The sequence below is a fragment of the Solanum stenotomum genome, chromosome 1 (assembly GCF_019186545.1).
Source record: "Solanum stenotomum isolate F172 chromosome 1, ASM1918654v1, whole genome shotgun sequence".
NCBI lineage: Eukaryota > Viridiplantae > Streptophyta > Magnoliopsida > Solanales > Solanaceae > Solanum > Solanum stenotomum.
The window spans coordinates 54,977,945-55,004,012 of record NC_064282.1 but is presented as its reverse complement, the minus strand read 5'-3'; the positions used below and the strand labels follow the sequence as shown (position 1 = coordinate 55,004,012).

At 36.7% G+C, this 26,068-nt stretch overlaps 1 protein-coding gene and 1 pseudogene across 1 annotated transcript; both read right to left on the bottom strand.

The window, feature by feature from the left end:
- Positions 1 to 15,319: 15,319 nt before the first annotated feature.
- On the bottom strand, positions 15,320 to 16,702 carry LOC125854428 (actin-53-like; annotated as a pseudogene).
- A 3,736-nt stretch (positions 16,703 to 20,438) lies between these two features.
- Positions 20,439 to 21,569, bottom strand: LOC125853839 (universal stress protein A-like protein). The gene is made up of 3 exons (XM_049533592.1): positions 21,292 to 21,569; positions 20,917 to 21,136; positions 20,439 to 20,832 (listed from the first exon to the last, which is right to left on the bottom strand). Exons 1-3 carry the CDS (start codon positions 21,458 to 21,460, stop codon positions 20,745 to 20,747), a joined length of 477 nt encoding a protein of 158 aa, XP_049389549.1. The 5' UTR covers positions 21,461 to 21,569; the 3' UTR covers positions 20,439 to 20,744.
- Between the last annotated feature and the right edge of the window lie 4,499 nt (positions 21,570 to 26,068).

The following is a 26,068-nucleotide window of genomic DNA, read 5'->3' as shown; positions in this document are numbered from 1 at the left end:
CTTGTAAGGATATCAAATATTCATTTTGCAAGTAGAATCTGGGTGAGACATCACTTGTACAAATCAGAGTTAATAAAATTGGATATATTTCATAAGATCAGCTCAGTCTGCACAAATTTTCCATTTCTCCTTATAGATTTCTTCATACAAAGGAGATTTAACAAGTTATATATACACACACGTATCTAAGAAACTTTACCTATATAGGCAGAACATGAAATCTATCAAACCTAAATTTCAAACAGAAACAATAAGAAATACAAAGTACCTTTATGGAGATGAATCCAATGCAAATTAATTCAGTAAGCAATATTGAAAGTGTAATTGTAAATGCAAATAAAAATCAATTTTCAAATCAAAATTATCATTACTGCGCTTTGACCAATTCTCTCTTTCTGTTTTTCCCTTTATGGAAAAATTACTGCTTTAGCTAACTCAAAAGAGGTAAAAGTTTGTATAAATTTGAGCTAGGTTTCTGTATTTCATTTTTTTTCTCAATTTAAATTGGGGAAATTTTCAAAGGGTTTAGATGCTTGAAATAAAGAGATACTGGTATTGAATGTATATTGCTATAAAACTGAATATGTTGCTTTGCGAGTTACATATCTAAATTATTGATGCTCACACAAATATTCTGAACTACCATCACCATGGGCTCATAGTAAAATACCCCTAATGGAATATCATATGCTGATACAACTTTAAGAGAACCACATAAATCACCATGTCCATGCACATGAAAATAATTTGATTGACTAGTTAAAAGTCCCTCCTAAACTATTAACATTTTTCGAGTTTCATATCTTCCACGTGTCTCTCATCAAATTACCCCAAATATTTTGTTTCATATTGAATAGTTACTCTCCTGTTTGGCCATAGATTTCCCAAATAATATTTGGGGGAAAATTTGGCAAATAGTGTTTGTCCAGACAATTTGTCATTATTTGACAAATGTTTTTGGCAAATATCCCAAATTCCCAAATACTAGAAAAAACTAGTATTTGGGCCAAATCTCATTATTTGGAATCTTTTAAAAATTAAAATTTTATACCAAACTTTTATCTTTTACAAAAACAACCTCTATAATAGTTGTTTGCGTTGTATTACATATTTTTTTTACGTGAACACCAAAGTAGTGATGGAATATTCAGTGAATATGAAAGTGATGATATGATTGTTGATGAAAATGATGAACAATCGGTTCAGGGTAACAAAATCATGTGCTTTGTCTACTTCACGATGTATGGAATGATGCTTGTTGCCAAACTACCACATTGCTCAAGTGTCATGGACACTGCTTGTTATTTGTTGCAACGAAGATCCAATTGACTTGTAATACAAACTTATGATTAGTTTTGATAATTTTTAAAACTTATGGGTATAAATCATATTTTTCTAAAAAAGTGAAATATATTTCCCAAATACTATGGTCAAACACATGGTGAAATTTCACCTAAATTTTCACCCAATATTTGCCAAGAATATTTGGAAATCTATGGCCAAACGCTAGGTTTAGAGGGGGCAATAATTTAGGAGTAATAGAAGCACCTAATAGTTATATGTTCCATGTTATTCTTGTGAGTTTTCACATCTTATCTTAGTTCTAAAAGCTTGTAAATAACAAACTCGAACATTAGAAAAAGGTGATTAATTTAAAATTTGTTTCACAGATAAAATGGTTCTGAATCACACAAAAGTCAAAAACTGTTGGAATGTATGCGTCCACTGGTCTAGATAGGACCAGGTCCTCAGCACAATTACAATAACATAAAATAAACAAAGTGCTGAAAGTAAAGATTGCACAACAACTTTACGTGGAAACCTCCTTGCTCAAGGGAGTAAAACCACGATCTGGCCTGTCAGGACTTTTCAAACTACTTTCACTAATCTTCTCCAAGCAAAAGTAAAAGCCAGTTTACAAAATGAGATTAGCCTACTAATCTCCACACTAAGCAATACCTGCTATTACTGTAATGACCCTCTTGGTCATTTCTATGTCTTGCATTCTGTGTGTCGTTTACCCCAAGTCATTTATGACTTATTGGGATTGACAGTTCGGTCACCTGGTCGTTCGTTTGGTGTTGGTGCGAGTTTTTGTGTTTTGGAGCTTATGAACCTTGAACGATCATTTTCGATCAAAAGTTCAAGAAGACGACCTCAGAAGAGAATTCTAACTGTTCCATTAGCTCCGGAGTGGCCAAATTAGACTAGTAGCATAATTGGAACAAGTATCGAGGCCTTCGATGTGAGTTTGGATCGTTAGGCGTTTTAGCCTTTGAAATTTGTCTTAAGGTTGACTTTGGTCAACATTCTTGGAAAACGTGCTTGGATGAAAATTCTATCAATGCGGTTAGCTCCAGAATGTTGAGTTTGGTCTAAAACGACCTTTCGTTCAACTTCCGAGACCTCTAGACTCATTTCGAGCTCCCTAGTGGATTTTGGTTTAAAATGGCATTTGGAGTGGGATCCATTTTTTTATCGAAATGACCTCTGATGGAAATTTCGACTGCGCCGTTGAGCCCGAAATGTCGAATTTAGTATGGTTTCATATTTCGTTTGCATGCACGGGGTTCCGAACGAGATCGGAGCACCCCGTCGGAGTTTTTAGTTTTTGGGAAAAGTGCAGAAAATCTGCTATAAGATGCAGAAAAACCAACAACTTTTCCCCAAACTTAAACCCTCATAACTCTCTCATCTCTCAACCGAGTTGGGTGATTCAAAAGGCAAAGTCATGAGATTTTTCGAGGACAAGGCGTTGGTGAGCTCGGATAGTGATTTGGGGTCCCCGTTTGAGGTAATTTTCATAAAATACCTGCTGCCACCACTCTTTTTGTGAGCTTGATTTTGGGAATTTTTGAGACTTGTTTTCTCAGTCATTTTAGATCCGATTTTGGTGATTCTTGGGGCTATCTTGAGTGGTTTTTCAAGGAGAACGCGTTGGCGTGGTTAGATTTCGTATTTAAATTTTGTTGGAGGTAAACAGTTGTGTTTTAGCTGCCGTCTTAGCTCATTTCGAGTTCAATTTTTGAGAAATTTTAGAAGGTGATTTCTTGGTGATTTTAGGTGCAAATTCGATGATTCAAAAGCCTAGATTGTGGGGTTTTTCGTGAGGATCATCGTGATGTGATTGGTTTCAGCATTTGGGCCTTAGTTTAGGTTTGACTAGCGCTTGCCTTAGAAATACATGATTCGGATCCGTTAGGCCTTAGTTTTGTCGCGACGCCGCTCGGACGGCTTAGATCCCTGTAAACTGGTGTAGCAGACTTGAGTCTGATAGTTTGGGCCTTAGCTAGACGATACGTTTGCTCCGATGATAGTTATCCTTATTTCCCCGATGTTACAGCTTCAAGTGTTACATCGGCGACACTAGTTCTGCTTCGCGATTTGAATTTGATTTTCGATTCAGTTCCAAGGATTTATATTGATTGGCTAGGTGTGGACGACGATCCACAGACGTTTATGAGAATTGATCGATTGGGACTCTTTCAACAGCTACATTAGCACCTTTATAGAGCATCCGGTTAGAGTTCCGGCCTCTATTGCCCATATACTTATATAGAGCATCCGGTTAGAGTTTCGGCCTCTATTGCCCAGATACTTATATAGAGCATCCGGCTAGAGTTCCGACCTCTATTGCCCAGATACTTATATAGAGCATCCGGTTAGAGTTTCGGCCTCTATTGCCGAGATACTTATATATAACATCCGATTAGAGTTCCGGCCTTTATTGCCCAGATACTTATATAGAGCATCCAGTTAGAGTTCCGGCCTCTATTGCCCAGATACTTATACAGAGCATCCAGTTAAAGTTCCGGCCTCTATTGCCTAAATACTTATATAAAGCATCCGGTTAGAGTTCCGACCTCAGATACTTGATACTTGTGATTTGTTACTTGGGTACTTTTGGTGAGCATACGGTTTGAGGTTCGGCCTCCGTACTGTCAGATTTTACTAATTGGGGTTGAGGTTCTGATTCGTGTTCTCCGTTCTTGGGTTCTCATATGCAATTCTCTTTAGTTATAGTTATTCTGTGTACTCGTCGGGCTTATGGGGGTCCGTTCGGGTTTTTATTTAACTTGCGCACGAGTGTACCTTCTAGGCTTATGGGGTCCTAGTTAGGTGTAGTTAGCTTATAGATTGCTTCAGTTAGTTCTTTCTACACTCGTGTGCATTCCATTGTTAGTTAGATTTTCGTTCTTAACTTCGATTTGTGTTATTCCTTCTTTGCATACTGCCTTTACTTTTCAAGTTCAGTCGGCCTATGATGCCTACTGAGTACCTATTATTTTGGTACTCATGCTACGCTCTGCATCTATTTCGTGATGCAGGTCCGGGCACTAGTAGCCAGCGTTGATCAATCTTGGAGCAGACTGATTCGGAGACGGGAGTGAGCACACGATGTTTTGTACTATTTCAGTCTTCATCTATATATATATACTTGTATTTCAACTTCCGAGGCAGTCCAATCTCTGTTGTCCACTTTTGGGACTTGTACTCATTTTGTAGTAGCTCTGTACTAGTGACATCCAGGTTCTGGGAGGGATCTTTATTTGTTTATATGTTTTTGGTTTGCTTCCGCCTGTTTATATTGTTATTTGCCTACTCTTGTTTAGTTTCTACCCTCAGAACCACTAGTTGTTGTTTCGGGTTACGGGTTGGCTTACCTGCTGGTGGGTAATAGTAGGTGCCATCATGACTTGAGAAATCGGATCGTGACAATTACTTAGATGAGCCAGAGCAGATACAACACTGCCCACTAAGCTATCACCCCTAGATAACTTAGACTTTGTTAAGCGGATACCACACCGCCCACTAAATCAACTAGCTCCTAGATGACTTAGAATTTGACTAAGTAGCAAATAATGCTGCCCACTAAATCAGTTAGCCTCAACTGACTTAGACTTTTACAACAAACATAAGAATCTGAATCCTTTATAGATTAGGAACATATTTACAATATAAGCACAGAAGTAAAACTCCTAAGACACACTCTGACGCTTGCAGCTTGATCAGGTCCTTGTTGTGCTTGTCTGAGAATACTTCACCAAGATAGTCTTTGCTTGTATACTTGAGAATTTTCAAGATGCAAAAACCTATAAAATGATAGACACAAAACTCAAACTCGACAAAGATGCTTCAGCACTTTATCAGGTATTTTTGTTGAGTGTGAGTATTGTTCTACCTTGAAGATGGCTTTTTCCTTTTAAGCTTGTGAATTTTTGTTTGCCAAAATCTTGAGTTTGTGTTTTGTATTGAGAGATTATATCAAAATGAACACAAACTCCTTGGGACCGCCCATTGGCTAAGAGCCTGCCTCTCTGGAAGGACATGCACCAACCACATCAGAAGTGGTAGCTTTTCTGACAGCTATCGTGTCGTCCTTTCACATCGCAGTCTTGCAAGGACCAGGTCCCTTGCAAACTTCTCTTAGTAAGTTCTTAAGATACGTGTTGGCTCTCTCCTTTTGAATGAATGAATTAATTTGTTATTTTTCCTTGGATATATTTAGACATGAAAAGTTAGTATCCAATGAACAAGCCACCTCATCGCTTCTGATTGGTGGAGTACTCTGCAACTTCACCAACTTTCTGACGTAGACAACTTTCCAGCTGTACAACACTTTGACCACTGGACGAGTATTTATACTCTGCAGAGGACTAGGTTCCTGCACTTGTGAGGAGATCATCAAAACATCAAGGAACATAAGAACTTATCAATTTTCCCCTTTTTGATGATGACAAACAACCTGCATAACTCCTTATGTGAGTGAACACACATTCATTCAATTACTGGTGTTCCCCCTTAATTAGTGTCCATGCACTTGTGAGGATACTATCAAAACATCTAGGAACATAAGCACTTATCAATTTCCCCCTTATTGATGATGACAAACAACCTGCATAACTCCTCACGTGAGTGAACAAACATTTATTCAAATACATAACAAATTCCCTCTTTGTTAGTGCACCAGTAAAAACCACAGTTCCCCTTAGTTCAATACCCCTAACAACCACAGTTCCCCTTTAGTTCAGTTCCCCCTTAGTTCAGTTCCCCTATTCCACAGCCAACTTTACAACAAAACTTCCCCCTTTTGACATCATTGAAAAGGTAAAGCAGTAAACATATTCAAGTTAAATGCAAGGCAATAAAGAATTCAGGGCCTTGGGCCACACGAAATATGTGTATGTAAGCATAAAGAGAATATTAAGCCACACATGAACAGGGCAGAAACATAACTAACATTAGATCACAAATACTGACCACTGTAGTCAGTCAAAACAAACACAAAGCCACAAGAGTTTTAATCAGGATTGAAGAATAAAGAGGGAAACTAGGGAAACAAGACACTTTTAGGACGGAGGGGGAAGGGGATTGAGGGTGCGCATAAATAGAGACAGACGCTTATTTGCATCCTCATGAGCCTTGATAAACTGCATGTTGAGAGCCTTTAACTTCCTCACTAGGTGAGGCATTTGTCTTCAGCAGACTTTCATTTTCATCCCTCAACTTTTGCAACACCTGCTCATTTTCATCGCTGGTACCAGGTGCCCTCGAAACCGCCTTCTGTAATTCAGACTTTAGTTTAGGGATTTCAGCCTCTTAGTCATTCAGAATCTCAGTGAGATCAGTTACTTCCCATTTAAGAGTAGCCTGCTACTCTAGAACATCTGCCACTTGAGATCTGCCCCTAGTTTTTCCTTCAACACACTCACATTCTAGCATAATGGCAGGGAGGTTGATCTCTTCAAGTTCATCAAGTTTCTCCATAAGAAAATGATCAGCAACAGATGCCACTATTGTCTTTTCAGTTTTGGGCACTAACAGCTTGTTGATGAACTAAAAAAAACTGATATTCCCCTTTGAGAAACCTTTTTGGTAACCCTGCATTCTTGACATCTCCACGTTTTGTGGAGTCATTGGATGGTTTACAACCTTCAATCGTTCGAATTCCTTCCACAGGATCCCTTAAAATGATCCCCAATATTTCTTCATCCAGATATGTTTCAACATTCCTGACAGTAGTCGCGATTCCACCATTTTCCAGAAGTTCCATTTAGTAGAAAAATTCACATGGCAGTGATGTTGACATACATACAGTGTAGCGTAAGTGATACTAACCTTAGGAGGACCAGGTCCCCTTTTCAGTTTGCAACCCTATCTGTATGATTTAATCTTTCCTTCAGCTAGACACACCATGAGTGTATACCTACATTAAGGTACCAGAAGTGAATTTTTAAGTGACAAGCATTAAAACAAGTATAGATACCTGCCCTCCATAACATATTCAAAATAGAAGATTTTTATGCAAACTTGTCAAGGAATCAGGTAATCTTGTGCATCCCCAGCCTCATCCTGTTTTTAATGAAACATTCTTTACTCAATGAATTTGTAAAGATATCAGTCAGCTGGTCTTCAGTCTTACAGAACTTCATCACCACATTTTGCTTCTCAACATTGTCCCTTAGGAAATCAGTGATGATCCAAGAAAATGTGCCATGCCTGATGTACTCTTTCGATCTACAAAAAAGCCTGCATAGTCAGCATTTGCAAAACCAATTAGATCAAGTGAGTCACCTGTTAGGTAGAAAAGGACCAGGTCCTGAGCTCCCTTCAAGTATCTCAGGATACGTTTGACTGCCTTCAGGTGAGACTCATTTGGTGCTGCTTGAAATCTTGCACAAATTCCTACACAGAACACTATGGCTGACCTGCTTACTGTGAGGTACAAGAGTGACCCAATAATTTCCCTATACATGGTCTGATTGACCTCCACGCCATTTTCATCTCTATCAAGTTCCACACTTGTGCTTATAGGAGTATCTAACACCTTTGCCTCAAGAAGATTAAATTTCTTGAGCAGCTCTTTGATGTACTTCTCTTGGCATATTGAAATGCCTTGGGAGGTTTGTTTGATCTTCAAGCCTAGGAAGAAAGTGAGTTCTCCCATCATGCTCATTTCAAACTCACTGCTCATCAGATCAGCAAATTCCTTGCAAAGTAAATCTCTTGGTTGTACCCCTGCACCACATGCTTTGACTTGTTTCTAGTAATGGTTTAATGCCCATCAAGTTTGTTTCTGAAGACCCATCTTGTTCCAATAATTGTTCTGTTGATAGGTCGGGGGACCAGGTGCCACACTTTGCTCCTCTCAAACTGATGGAGTTCTTCTTGCATTGATGTTACCCAATCTGCATCCTGTAGAGCCTCATTGATGTTCCTTGGTTCAATGGATGACATAAGTCTGAATATGCAACTAGATTTCTTGTCTTGGATCTAGTTTGGATTTCAGAGTCAAGTGGAGAGATGAGATTGTCCAATGGATGTGAGGATTGATGTTTCCATCCGAACTTTCTGATCAACTCTTCTTCGATTTCAACATCAAATTCAGCATCATCATCTTCATGATTTTGAGATGGAGCCTTCTGGGTAGTATCAAAGGGACTAGATCTGCAACAATTTCCTTTGCAACCTGTTTGTTTCCAGGGTTTTGGATATCCTTGTCTTCCCTTTCCTTGATCAGCTCATCCATCTCATGGTCTCCCTTCATCACTCCTCCTCTGCTTTGAATTCTGACAGGTTCACACAGATCCATATGGAGAAGTTCCAAAGGTCTGGTAGTGCTCACACCCTTTTTTGCCTTGAAAGAAGATCTTGTTTGTTTGCCTTTTGCATAGGCGTCACAGACTTTGTCATTTGAGAACTTCAACTTTGGTAGTCCGCGGACCAGGTCCCCTATAATAAGCTTGTTAAGTAGAGAGGTATTTACATGACCCAGTCGTCTATGCCAAAGATTTACATCATCAGTTTGAGCACTCAGACATGACAAGTTGTCTTCTTCAGTAAAATCAAGATCAACAACATACACATTCTTGACTCTTTTTGCAGACATTACAATTTTCTTAATTGCACAGTTTGTAACCACACACCCTTCAGATATGAACTCGACTTTATTTTTCCTTGTCGCAAATTTGATACACACTTAAGAGATTAAACTTCAGACCATCCACATAGTGTACACTGTCTATGGAATGATCTGGAGTTCTTCCTATCTTGCCAATACTAAGAATGAAACCTTTCTTTCCACCGCCAAATGACACACCACCACCTTGGTGTGCTTCCAAAGAGAGGAAGTTTAGAGTATTTCCAGTTATATGCCTTGAGCATCCACTATCCATGTACCAGCATTGACTGCTCTCTCTCTTTTGCACAACAATCACTTATTAGACTTAGGAACCCACTTCAAACAGAGTTCCCAAAAACTGTCAAAAGGTTTAATGAGAAACCTTCCTGTCCATGGAGGTAAAGTGTTATTGCTAAAATGGTAACCAGGTCCCCTGTGTCCCTTTTTGACATCATTTTCAGATCTAACAAATTTCACATCCCTTTCTTTAGCTTTTCTCAAACTCTCACATTTCTCTTTCAAATGACCATTTCGACCACAGTGAGTGCACACAAGGTTGTCAGATACAGACACATATTTGCTATGAGGATTATATGGGGGTTTTATTGGTCTGCGTCCCAACCCTTTCTTTCTATTGAAACTCTGATTAGACAGATTAGAGAGTATCTTAGAGGAGTCAGTCCATTTTAGAGAGTGGCTTAACTCCTCCTTGACCTTACTCAGATCCTTTCTCATTTGAGAACTTGTTTCAAGAGAGGCAACTAATTTGGACTCAAGGATTTTAAGCTTTTCTTCCAGTTCTCCCTCAAGGATGCTAAGCTTTCTCTTTCCACCTACTGAGGTACCAGATCCCTCACTGGGTACCAGATTATCAGTCTCAAGGATACCTATCCTGATACTCAGTTCAGACATTTGAGCATTAGGAATTGAGTTTTCATCTTCACACAGACTCAAATTTTCACTTATCATCAAATTTTCAGAGGTCAATTCATCAACTGAGTCAATTAATAGAGCAGCAAGTTTTCTCAATTTTTAATAGGAAGAGAGTCTAAATCATCTTTAAGATCGAGAAGAGTTACCTTATTTTGATCCTCTTTATCATCGGATTTAGCCATTAAAGAGAAAATTGAGTTGAAGACATTTTCATCATCTTCAATAGCCATCATTGAAACATCTTCATAACTTTCTGCCTCTTCTTCTGACTCACTTGAATCATCTCCCCATACAACAAAGGCTTTTCTCACCAACTGATCAGCATGGACCTTCATCCGAGCATGGTTTGGGACCAGGTCCCTCTTACGCGGTTTGGTGTTATGAGTTTCCTGCTTTTGACTGGGGCAGTCCCTCATGAAGTGACCAGACTTGCCATATTTATGGAAAAGATTATTTGCAGTAGCAGTTCTGCTAGCAGAGGTTTTCTTTTGGAAGCCTCCATGCTTCTTGATGATCTTATGAAATCTTCTAGTGACATACATCATCTTATCCTCCTCCTCCTCAGTCACCTTATCTTGAGACGTTTTCAAAGCAATGGACTTTTCCTTCTTTCCTTCTTTCACAGTCGTCCCTTGTTTCTTGTTCATCTCGTAGGTCTGAAGATTCCCAATCAGTTCATCCATGGGAAGTCATTAGATCTTTGGCTTCTGTTATGACATCCACCTTGCTTTCCCAAGACTTAGGAAGCACTTTGAGGATCTTGCGAATTTGCTTGCTGACAGGAATAGGCTCACTTTGACATCTAAGCTCGTTGGTAATGGAGCTGAATCTTGAGTTCATTTCAAAGATAGTTTCACCTTTCTTCATACAAAAATTCTCGTATTGAGTCGTAAGCATATCGACCTTAGACTCTTTTACTCGTTGTGTTCCCTCATGGGCTGTTTGGAGACAGTCCCATATCTCTTTGGCTAATTCACAGGCAGAAATTATGTTGTATTAGTCTGCTCCAATTCCACACACCAGAATCTTCTTTGCCTTGTAGTTCTTTTTAATATTTTTCCTATCTACCTCATTGTAGTCTTTTCTGGTTTTGACAACATTAGTGGTAAGCTCCCCATCCTTCACCTCATTTGTAGGAATATATGGTCAATCAAGGATAATGTCCCACAACTCAGAGTCCTCAGCATTGATGTAGTCGTGCATTCGATTCTTCCACCAGCCATAGTATTGTCCATTAAAACGCGGTGGCCTGGTGGAAGACTTACCTTCTTCCATATTGGGTGGAGCAGCCATTCCTTCTGGATCTTTTCTTTTCTTGGTGTTAACCAATTTGAAAAGATAAGCTCTGATACCACTTGTTGGAATGTATATGTCCACTGATCTAGATGGGACCAAGTCCTCAGCACAGTTACAATAACAGAAAATAAATAAAGTGCTGAAAGTAAAGATTGCACAATAACTTTACGTGGAAACCTCCTTGCTCAAGGGAGTAAAACCACGACCTGGCCTGCCATGACTTTTCAAACTGCTTTCACTAATCTTCTCCAAGCAAAAGTAAAAGCCAGTTTACAAAATGAGATTAGCCTGCTAATCTCCACACTAAACAATACCTCATATTACTTAGATGAGCCAGAGCAGATACAACACTGCCCACTAAGCTATCACCCCTAGATAACATAGACTTTGCTAAGCAGATACCACACCGCCCACTAAATCAACTAGCTCCTAGATGACTTAGAATTTGACTAAGCAGCAAACAATGTTGCCCACTACATCAGTTAGCCTCAACTGACTTAGACTTTTACAACGAACATAAGAATCTGAATCCTTTATAGATTAGGAACATATTTACAATATAAGCACGAAAGTAAAACTCCTAAGACACACTCTGACGCTTGTAGCTCGATCAGGTCCTTGTTGTGCTTGTTTGAGAATACTTCACCAAGATTGTCTTTGCTTGTATACTTGAGAATTTTCAAGATGCAAAAACCTATAAAATGATAGACACAAAACTCAAACTCAACAAAGATGCTTCAACACTTTATCAGGTCTTTTTGTTGAGTGTGAGTATTGTTCTACCTTGAAGATGGCTTTTTCCTTTTAAGCTTGTGAGTTTTTGTTTGCCAAAATCTTGAGTTTGTGTTTTGTGTTGAGAGATTATATCAAAATGATCACAAACTCCTTGGGACCGCCCATTGGCTAAGAGCCTGCCTCTCTGGAAGGACGTGCACCTACCACATCAGAAGTGGCAGCTTTTCTGACAACTGTCGTGTCGTCTTTTCACATCACAGTCTTGCAGGGACCAGGTCCCTTGCAAACTTCTCTTAGTAAGTTCTTGAGAATACGTGCTGGCTCTCTCCTTTTGAATGAATGAATTAGTTTGTTGTTTTTCCTTGGATATATTTAGACATGAAAAGTTATTATCCAATGAACAAGCAACCTCGTAGCTTCTGATTGGTGGAGTACTCATGTCACTCCCCGAGCCTACACCCAGGGCGGGACCGGCACCTGGAGACCATTTCTGGCCCCAAGCGAACCCTTGGCCTGGCTTTCTAAATTCAGCGGAAACCTAACTCAACTGAATAACTTCATGCAAAGCAAGATCATAAAACAACTTAACTGATACAAATCTGGCCATAAAGGCAGCTCGGGTCTCAAAATAGAGTATTTACATATATACATAGCTAAGAGAGTCAAAACTAGCTGACTGACTGTCTGTCTATCTGTGAAGCCTCTAAAAATACTGAGATGGATGTTGGGACAGACCCCGCAACATCCTAATAAAACCAAAAACTAAGAACACAAAATAATTGAGTCCTCCGGAATACAAGGAGGCTCACCACTGACTCTGGAGTGCTCAGCTGGATCAACGACGCACATGATGCTGATCCGGGGTACCTGAATCTGCATCATCAAACGATGCAGGCCAACTGGCATCAGTACATGGAATGTACGAGTATGCAAGCTGGAAAACTAAGCAACAAAGGCTAGAAGGAAATCTGGAAGAAACTGAATAGCTTACCTGGCTCAACTCAACTCAACCTGACTGACTTCTTTCAATATAAGGCAATTTAAAACAAGTGCGATATAAAGAAAGACTGTTTAAAACATGCTATAAACTCTGTGTGTATACAAAGATACAATAAGCCTGAAATGTATATAGAAATACAATGAACTGATGTATATAAAAATACAATAATCTCTGTGTATGAAAATACAATAACTGCTGTGGGAGTTTCTCTAACCGACAACCATCACATAAGAGCTATAGTGATGATACAGCGATCGACCTCACGCTGCCAGAGCATCTTATACCCGGCCAAAGGTATAAGACCTGAACTGCCTAATGGATCCACTAGTCTAATATGAAAAGGATTCATCTAAAAAGTATGATCCTTTTCTACCCATGGTGGCTAACATGGTTTTATGGGGGCTATGGGTTCTTTGAACGCTCCCCCAATTCGGTGCTCGATACTACTCCCAAAAATGTACTGGCTCTTATGTTTTTAAAACATATTTATTCCTGCTGATATGAGATAATTACTCAAAAACTAGCCCGAAGGCCCCTTTGGAAATCTCAGTTTCCAACCTTATTCAAATGTAAAGACATTTCTTTAAAACTTCTTTGGGAATACATAGTTCCCTAATAACTTTGAGAAACGAACTCAACTTTAAACTCATGACTTAACTTGAAACTGAGACTCTTTTTCTTGACTTCTAACTTCACTTGACTTGGAACTATCTCTCCTTGAGTCGGAATTATGAATTCAAGGTGTTCGATCACATGTTATGGAGGGATTCTTGAACGCTTAGACGTACTTTGTAGTGTCGGAAACAACTGTAAAACATAGGTATAATACTTTGGAACATACATGGGAAAGGGAGAAAAGAAATGGGGAAACTTGGCTGAGACTTCAGATTTCTGGTGACACAGATGGCACTTACAGACGCCATCGACGGACCGTAGATGGACTTACGGTCCGTCTTGCAGGTCCGTAGATCGCGTCAGAGACTTCCCCAGAATTCATTTTGAAAAAAAAATGACTAAGTGTTGACCTACGGTCCGGACTTACGGTTCGTAGGTCAGGTTACGGACCGTAGGTCGTGCCCGTAGATCGATGCCCCAAAATCCCAACTTCTGTCCCGATTGACGGTTGACCAGTACGGACCGTCAATCGATCTACGGTCCGTAGATCACGCCCGTAGATGGGGAACGATAGCCAAAATTTGCTGAGAATTGATGGTGAATCAACTTCAAAAGGGTCAAAACTCTTAGAATCATAATTCCCTCAACATACAATATGTTTCAACTCAAATACACAACCCAATCATGTCTCACAACGGACAATAACTTCAACAACAACACCAACAACATCAACAACAACTAACAACTTCAACAACTAACTCCAATCTTTTCTCAAATCATAGAATAAGCTTGGTGTGTGTGAGGGAAAGGATCAACCCACACGAAAACTCACATACCTTGATAGGGATCACCCCCAACGAAAATCCACAAAGATCTTGTTGATCTCCTCTTTCTTCTCTTCTTCTTCTCTTCTTCTTCTTCTTCTTCTCCTTCTTCTTCTCTTCTTCACTCTCAAGAACCCTAACTCTTTCTCTTTCAAAAATGGGACAAAATGATCCAAAGATCAGCCTAATACAACAATATGACCTCAAAAGAAATGATTTGTGAAAAGACCAAAATGCCCTTAAATTTTCGGATGGATTTCCCTTCCAACTGCCCAACTTCTAAAGGGCATAACTCCCTCATACGAACTCGGAATCGAGTAAACTCAGTGGCGTTGGAAAGATCGATCCAAGGGCTTTCCAACTTAATTGGAACTACTCCTGGATCATCCTGAGCTAGGAGTTATGACTACTCAAAGTTGGTCAAAACTCACTGATTTCCACACTTTGCCAAATTTCCAGATTTTCAAATTTCAAGCTCCTTCAAAGCCACTTCAAATTGTCGGATGTTACAACTCAGCAGCTTCACCAACTTTCTGACGTAGACAACTTTCCAGCTGTACAACACTTTGACCACTGGACGAGTATTCATACTCTGCAGAGGACCAGGTCCCTGCACTTGTGAGGAGATCATCAAAACATCAAGGAACATAAGAACTTATCAAAGACACAGAGGCATATGTAGTACATAATTTATGGGTTCATCCGTAGTAACTTTGGCTCAGACCATTGAATAAGAACAAAAATTTCACGAAATCAATCAAATACTAATAGATATAGAACCCAATAGACAGAGTAGGTTGTGGTAGAATTCAGAACTCGAGACCATCATATTCAAATCCAAAATTCGCTCGCCAAATACATTTTCAGGCACTCAGGCTCTAACTGAGTCCTCTCTGGTATCTGAAGAGCTAGCACATTAGTTACTTTCAAACCATATAAAATGCCATTCTTTCATATCAGCTCTTGCAAATTGAATAACTTAGGTAAGTCTTTTATAACATAATGAAAGCTAAATCAAAAACTGCAATTACAAGCCAAGTAGAAAAAATAGAGAATTTCCCCTTTTCATACCAAAACCTGAAATCGAAATACATTCATTTGCTTGAATTTAACTAGGGAGTGTATTTAAGTTATCAAACCACGATCGCATCATGTGAATTAACACAGGACCACATTCATCATACTCGGCCTTTGGTATCCAATCCACATCTGCACAACAAGTAGAAGGTATTCAACAAGACACTCACAATTACAACAAATTATTTATCAATTGAATGACTGATCGATTAGTAAAATAAACTAACTTTTTGGAAAGTACCGAGGGAAGCTAAAATTGATCATCATATCCAGGTGTTGTACTTCTTCTCAGGTGATTGAACTACCTCGATCTTCATGTAGCTCGGAGAAAGAGCACTGATTTCCTTGCTCATACATTCTGCTATGCCAGGAAACATAGTTGAGCCATCGCTAAGCACAATGTTTGCAAATAACTCTTTCCTAATATCAACATCACATCTTATGATTGAGTTGTAGGCTTTTTCATGAATTCTTGTCGCTTTGATTCCAACGGATGATGGCTTGAGGAGGACTTCAGGGCAACGGAACGGCTCAGCACCAATATTTATGACTTTTCCATCAGGAAGCTCATAGCCCTTCTCAAATTATTTTGAGCAATTTTTTTCCTTGTCAATCTCCTGTTCAAAATCCAGTGCAACATAAGCAATCGTCTCCTTCATATGACGAGACGTATCACTTCTGCAATTGTTAAATATGTAAGGACATTCCATGAGAATCTTGATGAGATACTGGGTAAGATCACAACCACCAAGAGTTATCCGTGAGATAACATGGGGAAGTGCATGTCCCTCATAGATAAGGACAGTGTGGGTCATACCATCACCAGAATCAAGAATAATACCTCGTTGAAAAACAATAAACGAAATCAGTATGACTGATTAAAACATTAGAGAATCAGACATTCCAATATGCTTCTTACCAGTTGTACGACCATTAGCAAAAAAAGAAAGAATGGCTTGGCTTGCGACATACATGATTGGAACATTGAATGTCTCAAAGATGTTTCGAGTCATTTTCTCTCTATTTGTCTTGGGGATAAGTGGTGCCTCGGATAGAAGAATGGGATGCTCCTCGGGAGCAACATGAAGTTCATTGTAAAATGTTGTGATGCCAGAGTTTCTCCATTTTTACTATTCCACGTTCAATGGGATGTTTTAGAAACAAAATACCTTTTTCAGACAGAATGTCATCACCAATATAGGCATCTTTTCCTCCATATCCAACCATGATGCCAGTATGACGGCGAGGACGACCAACTACACTTTGGAAAATAGCCCATAGAGGTAGGGGTAATGTCTGCCTACACTTTACCATCTCCATACCCGACTTTTGGGATTTTCGACGAGATTGAATTGAACCCCTTTTCATGGTTCAACAACATTCGTATCAGAAGAAAACCACATGAAATCATCATACCCAATCTAAAACTAGAAGTACTCAAAAGCCCAAAATTTAGCTAAGAATAAACAAGCACATAAATTCAAGTGAAACAGAGACGAATCAAATTCGATTGACAATCAAACATACCTTTATGGAGACGAACCCTGTAATATCTCGCAACTAAAAAGAACTAGAAAGAAGTTTAAAATTTGGAAATAGTCATGTTTGGAAAGTATAAGGAAATCTGGAAAATTTTAAGTAAGTTAAAGTGAGTTTTTGTTCAATTTCAAACGACAATAACTCCTAGCTCAGGATGATTTAGGTGTAGTTCTAGATATGGTTGAAAATCTCTTGGAATGAGGTTTCCAACTCCACCAAGTTTGCACGATTCCGAGTTTGGATGAATGAGTTATGCCTTTTGGAAGTTGGGCTGTTTGATTAAGGAAATTAAATGTCCAATCCAGAATTTTAAGGGGTATTTTAGTGTTTTCATTGCCCTATTATTTTAATCCATTTTTAGGAGTTTAATATGGGTCAAATAGGGCTAAGGAGAAAGGAGAAGAAGAAACAAGAACGTTCAAGATCGTCAAATTTTGGCTTGTGGAATTTGTCGGGGGTGATCCCTACAAGGTATGTGAGATCACATAGCGTTGGGTTAGTTCACCCACGTGCCAAACATGTTTAATTCAGCGTATTTTCATCCTAAAAAGATTGAGAAATTGATGTTCTTGAATTGATTTTGTTCTTGAATATGAGTTGGGATTAAGGAGTTTCTTAATGATTAAGTGTTGTTTCCTTGAGTTGTTTGGGCTAGATTTTTGTGCATATGATTTGGGTACATGAATCTAAGGTGAATTTAGGGAAAAAAATCAGATTGTAATGATTTAGAATTAGAAAACGAGTTGAAAAACTCGTTAGACGCACCTGGGGAGGGCCAAGCGCGTCGCGCTCCCATAGCGCCAGGAGGCTGGGGCGGCGCGCCTACAGTGCGCCCAAAACAAGCCCCAGTAAGTTGGGGCATGGTGTGGCGCGCCAGGGATGCTCCCGGATCGGCATTTTTCACTAGTTTTTCGTCGTTAGCCTATTTAAGTTATTCTAAAGTGTCCTAACACTTCCCATTGATTCTAACTACTCTAAATGACTTCTAAACACCTACAAATCATTCATAAACATGAATCATAACCTTGAATCTATAAATTCAAATTCAAGGAAAGTCAAGAGCCAAGTCTAGGAAGTTTTCAGAGTCTTTTTCAAGAAGTCTTTTGCAAATGCTTTTAACCTTGTTTTAAGACTTAAAGTTCAAGTTGAGTAAAGAGTAAAGAGTATAGATTGAAGTTCATTTCTTTAAAAGTATATGGGGACTAAGTATTCCCAAAGAGATTTTAAATGTTTTCACATTTAAATAAGATCGGAAACTGAGATTTCCAAAGAGCCTTCGGGCTAGTTTTCAGAAAAAAATAATCGCTTTCTAAACGAAGCAAGAGGGGAAACTTTGATTTCCAAGATAACCTTTGAGTTAAGTTTTTGAGCACTAATCTCAAATCACAGAAGAAGTATGTTTTTAAACATAAGAACTAGTATATTTTGGGAGTACTATTGAGCACCGAATTGGGGGCGAGCACAAGTTCAGATAACTCACATTTCCGTAAAACCATGTAGCCACCATGGGTAGAAAAGGGTCATACTTCTTAGATGAACCCTTTTCACAATAGACTAGTTGATCCACTTAGTAGTTCAGGTCCTATACCTTTGGCCAGGTATAGGATGCGCTGGCAGCGTGAGGTAGATCGTTGTATCATCACTATAACTCTTATGTGATGGTTGTCGGTTAGAGAAACTCCCACAGAAGTTATTGTATTTTTATTTACATCAGTTTACTGTATTTATACATACATTTCAGAGTTGTTGTATCCTTGTATATACACAGAGTTGACATTATGTTTTTAAACAACTTTTCTTTATATTGCACTTGTTTTAAACTGCTTTATATTGAAATGAGTTCAATAAGTATTCATGAGTTGAGAAGAGTCAAGGTAAGTGTTTCTTTCAGATTCCTTTTTAAGCCTATGTTTGTTAGCATTCCAACTCGCATACTCATACATTCAATGTACTGATGCCAGTTGGCCTGCATCTTATTATGATGCAGACACATGTAACTAGGATCGGCATCCGGCGCATCGTTGATCCAGTGAGCAGTTCAAAGTTTGTTGGTGAGCCTCCTTGCATTCCAGAGGACTCATTTTCATTGCTTTCAGTTTTAGTATTAGTTCATTAGGATGTCGTGGGCCTGTCCCGACATCCATCTCAGTTGTTTAGAGGGTTCATAGACAGACAGATAGTCAGTTAGTTAATTCAATTGTCTTTACTTTTCATTTCATATGTTAAAGACTTGAGTTTGCCTTAAAGGCCAGTTGAATGTTCCTTTATAACATTCTAGTTACTTCATAAATGTGTATGTGATGAGTTAAGTCCTCCGCTGAGTTAGTAAGTCAGACCAAGGGTTCGCTTGAGGCCAACAATGGTCTTTGAGTGACAGCCATGTCCAGGGTGTAGGCTCGGGGCGTGACAAACTCAATGTTGACTTGAATATCAAATTACCAAAAAAAATTATTCGTTTGATAATTCAATTTTTGGTATTTTATGCTTAGCCCTACACTGAACAGTCCAAGTGTAATCTCATTTTCATACGAAGGAGGTGAATTTGTTCGTATGACGTTTGAAACTTTATGCGAAGGAAGTGAATTTGTTCAACAACAACAATATAGCCAACACAATCTCACAAATTAAAAAATTAAATCAAACCGAAATTATAAATATCAAACCAAATAAAATTTATTTCAATTTAGTTTGAATTAACATTTTTACCAAATCAAAAATCGAATTTTCTAAATGGATTTGAACCGACGAAACGTCCAAGCCCTATACACGACCACCTCCGATGTACTTTAGTTGAATTGGTTGATTCAATGTAGCTGACGATCTCGTTTGCCGTCACCTTTTAATTCGTCAATTTTAATATGATACCCCACTTGATTCAAGAATGAACAAGTCATAATGTGTGAAGAATTAAAGAAACAAAAAATATATGGGAAAAAGTTCAAAAATGCCCTTCACGTATTAGAAATAGTTTAGAAATGTACTTCTTCCACTTATTGAATCAAATTTGCCCTTTTTTCCATCTACTGGATAAAAAATGCCTTTAACGTAATTAGAAATGGTTCAAAAATGTCATACTTCCACATATTGGATAAAAATATACCCTTAACCTATTAGAATGGTTCAAATTTACTCTTCCTTCTAACTATTAGATAAAAGACTCCCTTAAAGATATTAGAAATAACTCAATAATTTTTTCCTAATTCTAATTAGTTATGTGAATAAAAAAATTTTTTACTGTACTTCGACAATTATTTAGTTTTCTTTTGATATACATATTTTTTTTTTGAAAAATTCTTGCTTGTCTAAGTCATTTCTAATAAGTCAAGGGCATTTTATATCCAATAGATGGAACGAAGACATTTTTAAACTATTTCTATATCTTAAGGACATGCATTTTTAATTCAATACGTGGAAGAAAAACATTTGTGAACCATTTCCAATACGTTAAGAGCGTTTTTGAACATATAGATAATTCTCAAGAATGTAGGAAGAATCAATCAATCCATATCAATTTGAATGGAGAATTTCATTTCCATTGAGTCAAAATTGCAAAAAGACCAACAAAAAACACCATGCATGTGGTGTAAGTAAAAAAAAAAAAAGAACAGGGGGAGAAAAAAAGAGGGTATGCCTATAAATTGCTAATGACTAATTTCATGAAGCTAGCAAGATATGATATTTATTTTTTCCAATTATATGCTAGCTACATATATTCTATTAATTACAAATTTATAGTATAGCTATAGAGAAATGGATGTATGTCCCTTTCTCTGATTTGGTCTAATCAATCTCCCTCCAAAATTTCCTTTATTAATCAAAATTTTCAATTCTTTGCCTTTGGCTTCTTCACAATCATCACGGAGCAACGAGCATGATGGGAGCAGTAGTCACTTACGCTACCCAAAACAGCCCTGTCGAAAATGTAAGTAAAGAATTTCGATCACTTAAATTCTGTGTAAAGTCAAAATCAAGCAGAAGAGGTATAATAATGTTACCTTTTGAAAGCTCCGTAACCATGGCTTCCCATGACCAAAATAGCGGCGTGATGCTTGTCAACAGCATCACACAACACATTTCTAGCATCTCCTTCAGCAACATCAAATTCTACACCAGTACTCATCCCTTTAGCTTCGCATAATTGTTTTGCCTTCTCGCAAACTCTTTGAGCTGTCTTTTTAATATCGTTTTCTACCACTACGAGCACGTCACTTGTTCCTACACAACATGAAAAATTTAGATAACATCTTAGATGATTACTCAATTATAGACTCTCTTCTCAGAAAGTCACTCAACTTTGAACCACCCAGAGTTTTGAAGTGTATTGTGTAAAATTAAACTCAAAGTTTTGAAATAATGAAATTAAAATGTACCTGGTCCAGCAAGACCTACGACGGAAGTTGGAGTGGTTTTAACGTGAACAATGATGAGCTTAAAAAGAGAATCGGATGCACCAAAAAAATGATCAAGTGTCCATTCTAAGGCGTAGAAGCTGTGGTCAGTGTCATCAAGGGCAAAAATCATGGTTTGTGTTGCTGCCATTATTTTTTATGAATTGCTACTAAGAAAGATCAAAAGATTTGAATTGTTGGAAATGAATCCAAACAACTCAAATATTTTGCCAGAAAGACCAAAAGCTTTTTGTGTTTGGATTGAATATTGTGATAATATTATGGGGATTTTATAGTTACTTTTTTTCAACTATGGTTGGTTAAAAATGATACGACCACTAATTTTTGTGGACATTATTTGGCAGTTACTTTTTTATTTGACTATGAATTTAACTGGACGTTATTTAGCAGTTACTTTTTTTTTAATTCACAACTGAACCGAGATTTTCATGGGAGATGCTTGGAGTGGACTTTTTTTTTTTTCTAGATGTAATTATGTGAAAGAGTTTCACTTTAAATTAATATTGATTTACACTTTTTTTTAGATGATTGTTACTTATTGTATCATAATGTATCGTATTATATTGTGTTGTGTTGTATTTTATCGTATCATATTATTTTAATGAATACAATGTTTGGACAGATTGTGTCATTTCCGTCGTTACATAGTATAAAAAATTCATAATTTAAATGATAGACCTATAAAAAAGTAGGGCACGGGGTAGAACTACTATGCAAAGGTAGGATAAAAGATGAAATATGATTATAAGACTTTATGGGTTAAACCAATGGCGGACCTAGAATTTTTGCTCAGGGGTTCAAAGTATAAAGGAGAAGTTCAGGTGGTAATGCAAGTGCGCGGTGAGCGTAATAGTCCCTCGGCATGCTCTTTGTACAAGAACCATAAATATTTCATTGGTTCATAAAAGTTAAGACTAAACTAATCAAAGATATTGAGGACGAAGATACATTCATAAGAATTTTAGTGGATCGACTGTATTACATAAGTTAACTCCTAAAACACGTGAAAATTAAATGACAAAAAAGGGAGCAAGACGGGGAAGAAAGATATTTACCTTATCATACTAAATTTAACTTACTTTATCATGCCGTATTAATCATTTCTTTCTACTTTTATCATGATCCATCGAGCATTCTTAAAATTTCTTGTGCTTTTTATACTTTTATTTTGTAATGTCTTACTTTTATTTTTCACTTTTTAAAAAATTTAAATTAGCATCCATTCAATCACATATTACTATGAAAATCGTCAAGATTCTCTTAAAGTGTGTAAGAATAGAGTTACTAATATTATAATGCATATTCAGAAGATAAATAAATAGCATCATCAATTTTTTTTAGTTCATATAGTTCAATTTACTAGGTTAGTCATAATTTGTAAAAAAGACAAATAACGAATAAATCAAATATGTTTAGTTTTCATCTCTCTAAAATAGAATTAAAAATATAAAAAAAATTCATGAATTCTATAAATTAATATTTTTGAAAGGATGTTGACGATATTTAAGTTTCTTCATTCAATTACATCTAATTTACCTTTTTATTTAAAAATAAATTATATTTCTATCTCATCAATTTCTAGTTAAATATAATTCATCACTTTTTAAAAGAGTTATTTAAGTTAATATATGAAAAAAGAGTTACGTTGAAACAAAATAAAATAATAGATATAAAAAGAATAAAAAATAAATGTTTAATTTTTTAACAAGAGGGTTCGGGTGCACACCTAGGGTCCACCTAGGTCCACCTAGGTCCGCCCCGGGGTTGGACCCTAGGGCTATTAATTACTTTGGTGGGACAACATATGGGGAGATAAAACTATGCATGAGTTTTGTTTCTAAATCATTAAATTATATCTCTAAGCATAGAATTATGAACCTAGATTTATCTATGATATTGGGAAACCTGGGACCCCCCCCCCCCCTCCACCCCAAAAAAAAAAGGGAGGGGGTTCTTTGATCATATGAATTGCTCAAAAGAGGTTTATGGGGTCGAAACTCCATAAGTGAGATTTGTATGATCATGGAAACCTCCAGTTTGATGAAATAACCTTTAAATAAATAATTAGACCTTATAAAAAAAATAGAATTAAGTGGTTTGAACACTTTAGGCGTCTTTTTGAGGAAATATGATATTAAAGTGTCATTGTATTTTGTTTGTTTTAGATTTTGAGCATTCTGAGGTGGCCAGTGAGAACATGGAAGACTCTGACAATTGAGCTTGTTTTCTTCTAGTTCTTCGATCGAGGCAGGATACGATTTACTTGGAGTTAGACTTTGGTTAGTTGTTGATATGTAATGTGAGTTGTGTTTCATGTTGATTGGTCTTAAGATATAGTTAGTTTTTATTTATACTTGAATTAAGTGTTGCTTTATAAATAAGCATGTTAATTATTGAACTGTCTATTTCACTGATGTTATGAACTATGAACTTGTAATTATTCTATACTTATTGTGTTATCTTGAGAGGTAACCAGAGAGGTTAGAATATTGAGTTATGTGAATACAATAAGAATACACTTACTATTCTGATAATGAGTGGTTCAAGTTCGATGAGCTTACGGACGAACAATTATGTGTGTGGTTGGATCGCGACGGTACAATACCTTGGACACCTAGGTCCCCTGCAAGTCATAACTAGATGAGAAAAATTAAGACTCTTTAGAATGTGTGTACAGTTGAGAGTGTGCGTGACTAGTGATATTTGAGAGAATGTTAGTGATTTTTGGCAAGATGCAAAGATTATACAGATGCAAGATCAAGATTGATATGATTTCCACGATTCTACTGACTTGCTTGTATTTTAACAAGTGTGTTAATGATTCTATATTGATTGGTGATTATGTGTTCAGTGATTAATAATTAATATGCTAGTTAAGGTCTAGTGTTGATAGAGAATATTAAGTATATGTTAAGGAAGGATTCACATTTATACTCATATTAATGAATATTCCACTTTTATTCTCAAGTGTTCATTGGATTATGGGTTATGATATGTTAGAAAGATGGTAATACATATTAGTGATTTATTATAACTTTGATCACTTGTGACTTATTTTTTTATCAGGTGGAATGAACATGCTTACTTGCTTTATAACTATGATTGTATATTTGATCAAGTATTATTGAATGTACAGAACTGAACTCTAGAGTTAAAAATCCATCTTCCTCTATGTTCTTTAGGGAATAATGAAGCCCAAAGATATTCTATTCAAATGGGGCATAATAGTGGACCATTAATGTAGAATTTTTTATCAAAATAAGTCATTATTTAAATCAATACACCAAAATAGTATGTTTTTTGAATTTTTTACAAAACTAGTATAAACGTACTTGACAGTAATGTATTAGGTATTATTTTATTAAAAAAATGATAAAAGGACAAGCAACTGACGGAGTAAACAGACTTAATGTTACCGACAATAACGTTTTAATGCCAATAACATTTTTAGCTTAAAAAGTAACCCGGCCCTTTATGTTAACCTCTGTTATTTCAATCTTTTCTATTAAAAAATTGTACTCCTTTATGTCAAAATTTATCTTACTTCTTAGTGTGGCTGAAGATATATCTAGAGAAAAAGCAAGAATTGCTGCCAAGGATGTACTACACTCTAGCAGCCTAAAATTATTGCATATATACATTCATGCATTTGCATTGTCTTTGATATTTGATAGCATGAGACAAGTGATATATATAGCACTTATAATATATATCATGATATTCAATATAACACAGTGCTAAATAACTCATTGGGTTATCACTCTTGTTGTTTGGTGTAAGATAGGAAAATTTTCTTTAACTCATTTTATAATTCGCTCATTTAGTACTCATGACTACTGACAAGAAAGCAAAAAAAAGATTAGTATTATTAATAGTAAAGAAAGCTGGTACAAGTAAAACTAATTAATTTGATGTGGCATCAACATGTTAGGAGGTAGAAAGCTGAAGAGTTTGTGTCCTTACAGGAACTAATTAAGGAGAGAACATTTGAGAAAAGTTTAAATAGAATTGTTCCGCCTCCTACAATAAAAATGTTTGTTCCACATGAGGAAGATCTTACTTTATCCTCAAGATGAAAAATAGAGGAATAGCAACTGAAGCTACATGGAAGGCAAACATAATTTCGAAATGGTGGCAAATTTGACAAAAATAACAAAAGCTTTTGCATCAATACGGCGTGAACAAGAGCATATATCACAGTAGATCAAATGATCGACAAGGACTTACTTGACTGGTCTATTTTTCACTTGGCACTTCATTCAGAAACGCAAGAAAAGGCCAGCGTTTATCGCTTAAAAAAACATTTACAACTTCTGATAATTGCAAGACTAAGAGCCCATTTGAATTGACTTAAAAAAAGTAACTTTTTAAAGTGCTGGAACTTATTTTAAAAATAAGTAGTTATGTATTTGGATAAAAGTGTTGCAGTTGAAAAAAAAAGTTGTTAGATGTGTTTGGCAAATAAGTGCTGGTAAACACTTTTTTTAATCAAAATGTATGAAATACCCTTTAAGCTGTTAACATGATAAAAAATTGATTAATTTAAGATTTTTATACTTAAAAAAAATTAAAACAAAATAAATTTATATTTTACATCCATAAGTAATAAAATTTCCTATCATTCACATATTTCTTTACCACCACAAATTATTTATAAGAGGAATAATAATAATAATAATAATAATAATAATAATAATAATAATAATAATAATAATAATAATAATAATAATAATAATAA

Bases quoted from the DNA above. Each gene is read 5' to 3' on its own strand.
- LOC125853839 (XM_049533592.1), bottom strand. From the start codon at position 21,460: ATGGCAGCAACACAAACCATGATTTTTGCCCTTGATGACACTGACCAC. The intron at 21,137-21,291 runs GTACATTTTAAT...CATGTTGTGTAG, and splicing joins CGTAGGTCTTGCTGGACCAG to GAACAAGTGACGTGCTCGTA. The intron at 20,833-20,916 runs GTAACATTATTA...CATTTTCGACAG, and splicing joins GGTTACGGAGCTTTCAAAAG to GGCTGTTTTGGGTAGCGTAA.